This window comes from Solanum verrucosum, unplaced genomic scaffold (assembly GCF_900185275.1).
Source record: "Solanum verrucosum unplaced genomic scaffold, falcon-dt-bn FXZP01000060.1, whole genome shotgun sequence".
Lineage (NCBI taxonomy): Eukaryota > Viridiplantae > Streptophyta > Magnoliopsida > Solanales > Solanaceae > Solanum > Solanum verrucosum.
Window position 1 is genome coordinate 9,139,049 of NW_026020129.1, and position 7,666 is coordinate 9,146,714.

Below are 7,666 nucleotides of genomic sequence, written 5' to 3' on the forward strand. Positions count from 1 at the left end.
ATACTTTTTTTTTCTATAGAACGAAACATATGATAGAATATGAAAAAAACATTTTTATAAATTAAAATATTTCCTAAGAAAAAGAAATATGACTTTTTAATCTGTATACCTGGTATGTATTCAGAATTCTCTAGTGTGAAGCAAATATAATTTAGACCAGCATTATCTTTTTTCTTATTGAGCTATCCTTTCCAAAAAGGGAAATATGATGACTATATATGGTTGATTAATTGTTGAACTACTGGCTTTCAAAACAATAAGAGAAGTATTTAAAACACTCAAAACTTAACGTAAATTATTAGTTTCATCCTCAAAATTATTGTCAGCCTTAAAAACATCCCTCTACTTGACTAACTGAACTTAATCTTGCCACATGAGCGAAATGCACCTCTAAATTCTAGCCAAGTTTAGGAGTATTTTAACACTTCTTTCGACTTTTTATTCAGAGTCTCACACTCTTACAAGAGTTTGAGACCACTTATTATACCATGTGACAGATCGGGGGGAGGGGGAGAGTATTTAAGTTGAGTTAATCAAGTAATGTTTTTAAGACTGTAAATAATTTAGAAATAAAACTAATAATTCACGCTAAAAATTCAATAATGTTTTCAATACTTCTCTCCAACAATAATAATAATAAGAAAAATGGCACAAGAAGAAATCGTATTCATTTTCTTTTCTTCTACTAACTAAAAAGTCAGAATCATTGAATGTTGCATGTGTTATCGCTAGAGTTTTCTAAACTAGTTGTTTAGTTAATAAGAGGAGTTTAATAGTTAATTTAGTATAATATTTAATTTCTTACTTTTAGTAATAGTCTAAAAATATTTTAGTTGTAAGACAAGTCTACTGCTTTATTTACGTGCCTATATGAAGTTATATAGACTTATGACTGATAAAAATTACTCCATCCGTTTCATATTAATTCATCACTTTTTATTTTGTATAATACTTAGATAATTATAAATAAATAGATAATTTTACTAATTCACCCTTAAAAAACTTCTTATTAATTTTACAAATAAATGTGAACACTTTAAAAAATAATTGATTGCAAGAGTAATATAGAAAAAAATTGAAGTAATATTTTCTTGATTTAGTAAGGTCAATAATTAATATGTAATAACTAATTTTTTATATAATAATCAACTAATATGAAACGGAAGGAATATATGAGATATATTTTCTACTTTACGGTTTACATTTCTGATTTTGATTTTTTCAAAGATCATATAAAATCGTATCTGTCTTTAACTTATCAATCATCCATAACCTACCCATTTGTTTCTCTTTTTTTTTTTTTTATCGAAGAATCATAGATTAAAAAGGGTGGGGATTAGGTGATCAAGAATGGTAACAGCATGAATTTATTAACAACAATTTTCAATTATATTTAAACAGAAAACAAACTGAAGCCAAGGAAATAACATAGTAATTTCGATATTTATTCTTAGTCAACGATAGAAATGTGTAACAATGTACGGAAAAAAAAAACGTACCATTTGACTCTTAAATACTCCCGGACTTCAATTAATTTGTCCGATCTTAACTTTGAAATTTTATATTCTCAAATTAAAAAAGTATATAGAATACATCAAAATATCGTTTGATTTTATAATCTTAAACATGTTATATGAAAAATTAATATTAAAAAATTAACAACTACTCCGTCCATTTCATATTAATTGAATTGTTGAGACATTTTTTATTTTTCAAATTAACTTAATTGTTCAATTTTCAAGACTATTTTTAGAATGTTCTTTCAATGTTACCCTTCATTAGTTAGTATTGAAATTAGTTATTAATTAATGTTTAGTTATTTTAATCATAAATTTAACAATACTTAATAAGAATAAAAATGGAAAGTTATGCCTAATTTATGTCTTAATCTTTTTTCTTAAAGGATGTGAAACATCTTAACAATTTAATTAATATGAAATGGAGGGAGTAAAAAAAGACAAATAAAGTAAAACACGCAATTATAAATTTATTTATGAATATATTTTATTAAAACACATTATGAAAGGACACCTCGTGTAAAAGCAATTATTGTCATTTGTCATGATGATATTTCCCCATTGGGAGTACACGTACTAGACACGGAGCATCGCAACTTAGGTAGTTGATTTATGACACGACAAAAATAATTAAATTAATGGACCTACCAACTTCTACCAAATCTTTTAAAGCATATTTTAAATATATGCTAAAAAAAATTCACACCTAATAATATTTGCACCACACTAATCGACAAAAATCGAAGAACTTGTATCGTAGGTCACAAATTCAAACCCCTCATCAAACAATATGGCTTATGTTTGTGATTAGACTCAAAGCTGTGAGCCTATAATATGCATCAAACTCACACATCACATGTCGTTGACTCGTACCACTAGAGAGCAAATCTCAATGAGGATGTTGAACTACTAAACAGAGACTTTTCTCTTAATCTGCTTATACCAATCAAAAAAAGAAAGATATAGTCCTTCTCTAACATGCTCATTCATAGAGTAGAGTTAAAAGGCTGCCTTTGCACATTTGTAGAATTGAAATGCATAATGGTTCAACAATCATTTTCCTCATTGCAGTATTAACTTTGCAATTCGACAGGCTAACACTTGCTATAAAATGCTAGCTATTTTCAAGAAAAGTAAGGAATGCGCGATAAAATGGAAGACCATCGAGGACTCATCTCAATTGACAAAAAACTTCAATGCCTGTCTCATCATGCAGCCTTAGCTGTTTCTCGAACCAATGATAGTTTAGCCAGCAGACCACACATCTGGAGATATGAGCCGACCCCATCGCAGATCCTCATGTGGGCAAAACCAGTTTCCTGTTATCCCAGCAGAAATATATAAATGGTGCTAAACAAAAGACTGCTTATGAAGATTTAAGTTTTCAGAACTAGAATACGCAAACCTTCAAGAACTCCAGCTTTACATATTCTGCCATATCATAGTTCTTTATAATTCGGAACAGGGTTGTGATAATGTCAGTGGGGGAATATCCCAGGTCATACAGTGCCTTTAGACCGGCACATGCATCATCAAATTTTCCTTCAAGGACATTCCGCACCATATTCTTCACATGCAAAGGATGAGGTTGGTCACAAACCTAGCATTCAGCAAGAGAGAATGGAATCATCAGGGTGGAATCTGTCAAAAGATGGAATTATTATATAAAAGAGATGTGAGCCTTATAACCTTGAAAACATTCTCTTGGTTGACAAAACCAAATCCACTGTGTGTAGCTTGTAAGTTATTTAAGCCTTGTCTCATATCTCCATCAGCAGTAAATATAATAGCTTCAAGACCTTCAGGCACATAAGCAACCTGCAAGAGGTAACATTTCCGTAGCATGAGTCTCTTCCCTCCCTTCCACCAATATATTTCTGCAAACAATTTAGTAAAAACACAGATGACCGCATATAGAAGTGTGATCAGAGTAAGTGATGAAACTTCCCCAATGCTGGCGAGGCTGAAGGCATATATACCCTTGAGCTCATAATCTTGGTTAGACATTTCTTAAAGACAGAACATAAATACCAAGATACTCCTTAAACAAACTAACTAGCAAACAAAGGCATGGAATTTTGCAGAACAGCTGGGAGGTTCATTGTGCTGCAACAGATTAAGGTTTAATAACATGGTACCTGCCTCATTGTGCAGACAATTTTTTTTGATTAAACACAAGGATCAAAAGAAACCACTAAGAAGCAGCAAGAAGAACACTAAAAAAAATAGCATGTATGTCAAGGATTAAGTTTGCTAGTACCTTTTCTGCTGCAACTACAGCCATAAGGCGTCCAAGGATCTCTTGGTCAGATAATCTTGCAAATCGGACCAGGGCACATCTACTTTGAATAGGCTCGATAATCTTAGAAGAAGTATTGCAGGCAAGAGCAAAGCGAGTGGAGTTCGAATATATTTCCATCGTCCTCCTCAGTGCTTGCTGAGCTCCAGATGTCATGCTAAAAATTCATTGAACATGGCAATAAAATGCAGGTCAATAGATAGTTTACTATCCCTGAGAATCAATCAAATTGATAGCAATAGTGCGGAAGAGATAGAAATAGGAACAGTTTTTTTTTTCATATGACTGTCTAAAATTTACAGGAGAACATTTCGAACCTGTCAGCCTCATCCAAAATAATTATTTTGTGCCGACCAGGGGGTAGAGTAACTTTTTTCTGAGCAAACATCTTGATTTTGTTTCTAACAACATCGATGCCTCTGCACAAGAAACATTAAAGTTTCTAAGCATTTTATAGAAGCAAGAACTAACCATGTAAAACAAAGGGTTTTTTATATCTAATCAAGTACTCAATATACCTATCATCTGATGCATTTAGCTCCAACACAGCCTCCTTATAGTTTGGTCCCAAAAGCTCATGAGCAAGAGCCAATATACTAGTGGTTTTGCCAGTACCCGGAGGACCCTGCAGGAGTTTTATATAGAATTGAATATCTAGCATGAAGAAATCATAAGCAAAATCTTTTAGAGATGTATCTTTTCTTCTCTTTCATGGATTGGACTGGATAAACATGTGAAAAGTAACATTTGTTTGACATGATTTTCAAGAACTTTCCAGTGAACGACATCCTGTAAAAACTTGTCCACCTTTGTGTTTATCCTAATATACTTACTCGAACCAAGTTTTTAATTTAGCTCCACTGCTGCTATGAGCAAACTGCTTTTGCCAAGTTAATGTAACAACAAATGGACAAACATTTTGGTGCCCGAAAGTCCTAAATTAGATGTGCATTAGAGTAAAAATGATCAACTTCCAGGAAAACTAGCAATAACTACTTCGTTTTTACACATTCTCATCAATCAACACACTGAAACTAACCAATCAATATTACTCAAGGATCCAATTCAAGATTCATCAATAACAAGATTGTATTTGAAACTGGAAGTCTATTATCCCACAAAATAGAGAATGCACAAGAGGTAATAGAATCTGCATCCAACATCTGGCATAAGCTCACCTCACACAGAGAGTGCATACTTTTGCAGATATATATACATGCAACCGGAGAAGTCTGGCTACTAAGCAAGGACTATTAAGATTTTCACGACAAAAGGAATCACAAATGGTTCATATTCAGGACTTATTGACCGCAAGAGAATAAAACTGATATTGTAGTAGCAGATCTACAATCTAACAAAAGTAAGAACATTGTATGGAGCTTTTGAGCCCTGATAAGCTTCAATGGCCACTTCTCAAGCACTGAACTTTCTCGAACAATTTTTGATAGCATGAACTGGCCAGAAAAAAAAATCATTTCCCACTAGCCCCCCAAGAAAATATACTCCTCCCTTTCAGGTTGAGTATCTCCATAACCATTTCATGATTAGACTTTGATTATGGAGCTCATATTTAAATAAATTATTACCCTCAAACCCATAAAATAAAGTTTTATAACATCCAATGAAGCAAAAATTAGAACTTCTCTTCATTTTACATAATTTTGATATATTAATAGCTTCTGACATATTTCAAGCTTGTGAATAACCCTGCAAGCAATTTTTAGCGACATGTTTCTCTTCTACTTTTTGACAACCCAAATCTAGAACCCATTATAGAAGAGGTCTATCACTCTACTACTCTCTGCAGTAAACCACAAACCTCACAATAGTTTATTCATTAACCATACATGGAACAAAAAGTTAGTTCTTTTTTCCTTCACTTGGCATAAAGTTACAAATAGTAATAGCATCTAACATAGTTCAAGCTTGTTAGGATCACCGCATGAAAGTTCTTAACACTTTTTTTCATTTTCTTTTCTATAACCGGCGAAATCAATAAACAATACAAGCTGGGTCTATCTCTCAACACAAAACCTCAAACCCAGAAAATAAAGTTTCTCATTATCCACAAAAAGTTAGTCTTTTTTTGTAACAGAAATACTCAACAATGCTATATCTGCAAAATACTTCAACCCCAGAAGGTAAAGTTTCTTATTTTTCACAAATGGGGCAACGAAATAAGAAAAAAACAGTAGCAAATTGAGAAGCACCGTTAAAATTTGGAAAGCTGGGTGTACAAATTTCAACACTAAACCTCAAACCCAGAAAATAAAGTTTCTTATTACCCATAAATTGAGCAAAAAATCAGCCCTTTTTGTAACATAAGTACTTAACAATGCACAGTAGCTGGGTTTACTAATCTCAACACTAAACCTCAAACCTAGAAAAAAAAAGTTTCTCATTATCCACAAAATTAAACAAAAAGTTAAGTCTTTTTTTGTAACAGAAATACTTAACAATGCTATATATGGAAAATACCTCAACCCCAGAAGCTAAAATTTCTTATTTTTCACAAATGGGGCAACAAAAAACTGAAAAACTCAGTAGCGAAATTGGGGAAATTTCTTACGGCTAAAATAAGATTGGGCATGTTTCCATCACGAGCAATAACTTGAAGCCTGGAAACAGCATCTTCATTGCCGACGATGTCGGATACTTTGGTGGGTCGGAACTTCTCAACCCAAGGGATTTCTGGTCCAGATGATGTCAAAGAAGAAGATGCCATTTCTCAACTCCAAGAGAAAAAAGCCCTTCCTAAAACCCTTCTATTGCAACTTCAAATTGGAGGGAAATAAGCCAATAGCCAAAGGGTATACTTGGAACTATTTGTCCTTTTTAAAAGATAATTAAGGATATATATATTTTTTTGTTTCCTCCTTGGTGTCGGGTTACTCATATTGGAGCCCGATTAAATTTGGATTCGTGCTGAAAAATTCCATATTGGGCAGTAAAGCGCGACTCCGTACCCAAAGGGGCTCGAATCCGAGAACTCTTGATTAAGGATGAAAGAGTACTTACAACTCCATCACAATCCTTGTTGATCTATTTTCTCTATTAATTACTAGGCGTTTTATCATAAATTTTAAATATCAAAACTTATAAAATTATATTTAGTTATATTTTTTTGTAAAAAAGAGAGAAATAGACATTTTATTTTCTATCAAACTCGTAATTCATATAATATTATTCAAATTTAATGTAAAAAACTAGTTTTAAACTTTGAAAATATGTCAATATTAGTCACATGAGATGTTGAATATGGTTTACACTTTACACAAGGCTATTAGTTATTAGAGAGGTTATTATTACATCATATGTAGCAAAACGTTTCCCTATTGACTCTATTTAATGGTTAGCTTGAATAAACGGAATCTTGTTTGTAATTAAATGTAGATGTAAAAAATTGAAATAAATAAAAAATAAAAATGGTCAATGAAGGCAAAAATACAAGAGTTATTGGAGGCATGAACTTTCTCTTTACCTTTGTGCTTGTCTTTACTTGGAGTGGAATACTATGAAAAGTTATTAAATCAATTTATCAAAATTAGAAAATTATAAGTTTTGTGCATCTAATTTTTTTATTTTATTAAGTTAATTTGATTTACAATTCGGATGATTTTAATCACTAAATCAACAGAACTTTTTTTTACTTGTCATTCTGATTAAGAATAAATAGTTCAACATATTGATTATTTTTTTAAAATCAAAATATAATTGTTAATTTCCAATAATTGAGGGACTAAATGTGTTAATTATCTCTTCTTTTTTCCCTTAAAAACAACAAACTTTGACCAGGTAAATTAAATAGTAGGATTTTTTTAAAAACAAAAACAATAAAAAAAAGACATAA

At 31.7% G+C, this 7,666-nt stretch overlaps 1 protein-coding gene across 1 annotated transcript; it reads right to left on the reverse strand.

The window, feature by feature from the left end:
• Positions 1-2,480: 2,480 nt before the first annotated feature.
• LOC125826432 (replication factor C subunit 2) lies at positions 2,481-6,603 on the reverse strand. Its single transcript, XM_049505761.1, has 7 exons — positions 6,386-6,603; positions 4,335-4,441; positions 4,134-4,235; positions 3,778-3,973; positions 3,207-3,335; positions 2,923-3,117; positions 2,481-2,836 (listed from the first exon to the last, which is right to left on the reverse strand). Exons 1-7 carry the CDS (start codon positions 6,539-6,541, stop codon positions 2,726-2,728), a joined length of 996 nt encoding a protein of 331 aa, XP_049361718.1. The 5' UTR covers positions 6,542-6,603; the 3' UTR covers positions 2,481-2,725.
• Positions 6,604-7,666: the final 1,063 nt, after the last annotated feature.

What these genes read in the sequence shown, in the direction of transcription:
- LOC125826432 (XM_049505761.1), bottom strand. Translation starts at nt 6,541, where the DNA reads ATGGCATCTTCTTCTTTGACATCATCTGGACCAGAAATCCCTTGGGTT. An exon ending in TGCCCAATCTTATTTTAGCC is followed by an intron (nt 4,442 to 6,385) that starts GTAAGAAATTTC and finishes AAACTCCTGCAG; the next exon opens with GGTCCTCCGGGTACTGGCAA. An exon ending in ACCAAGAGAATGTTTTCAAG is followed by an intron (nt 3,118 to 3,206) that starts GTTATAAGGCTC and finishes GCTGAATGCTAG; the next exon opens with GTTTGTGACCAACCTCATCC.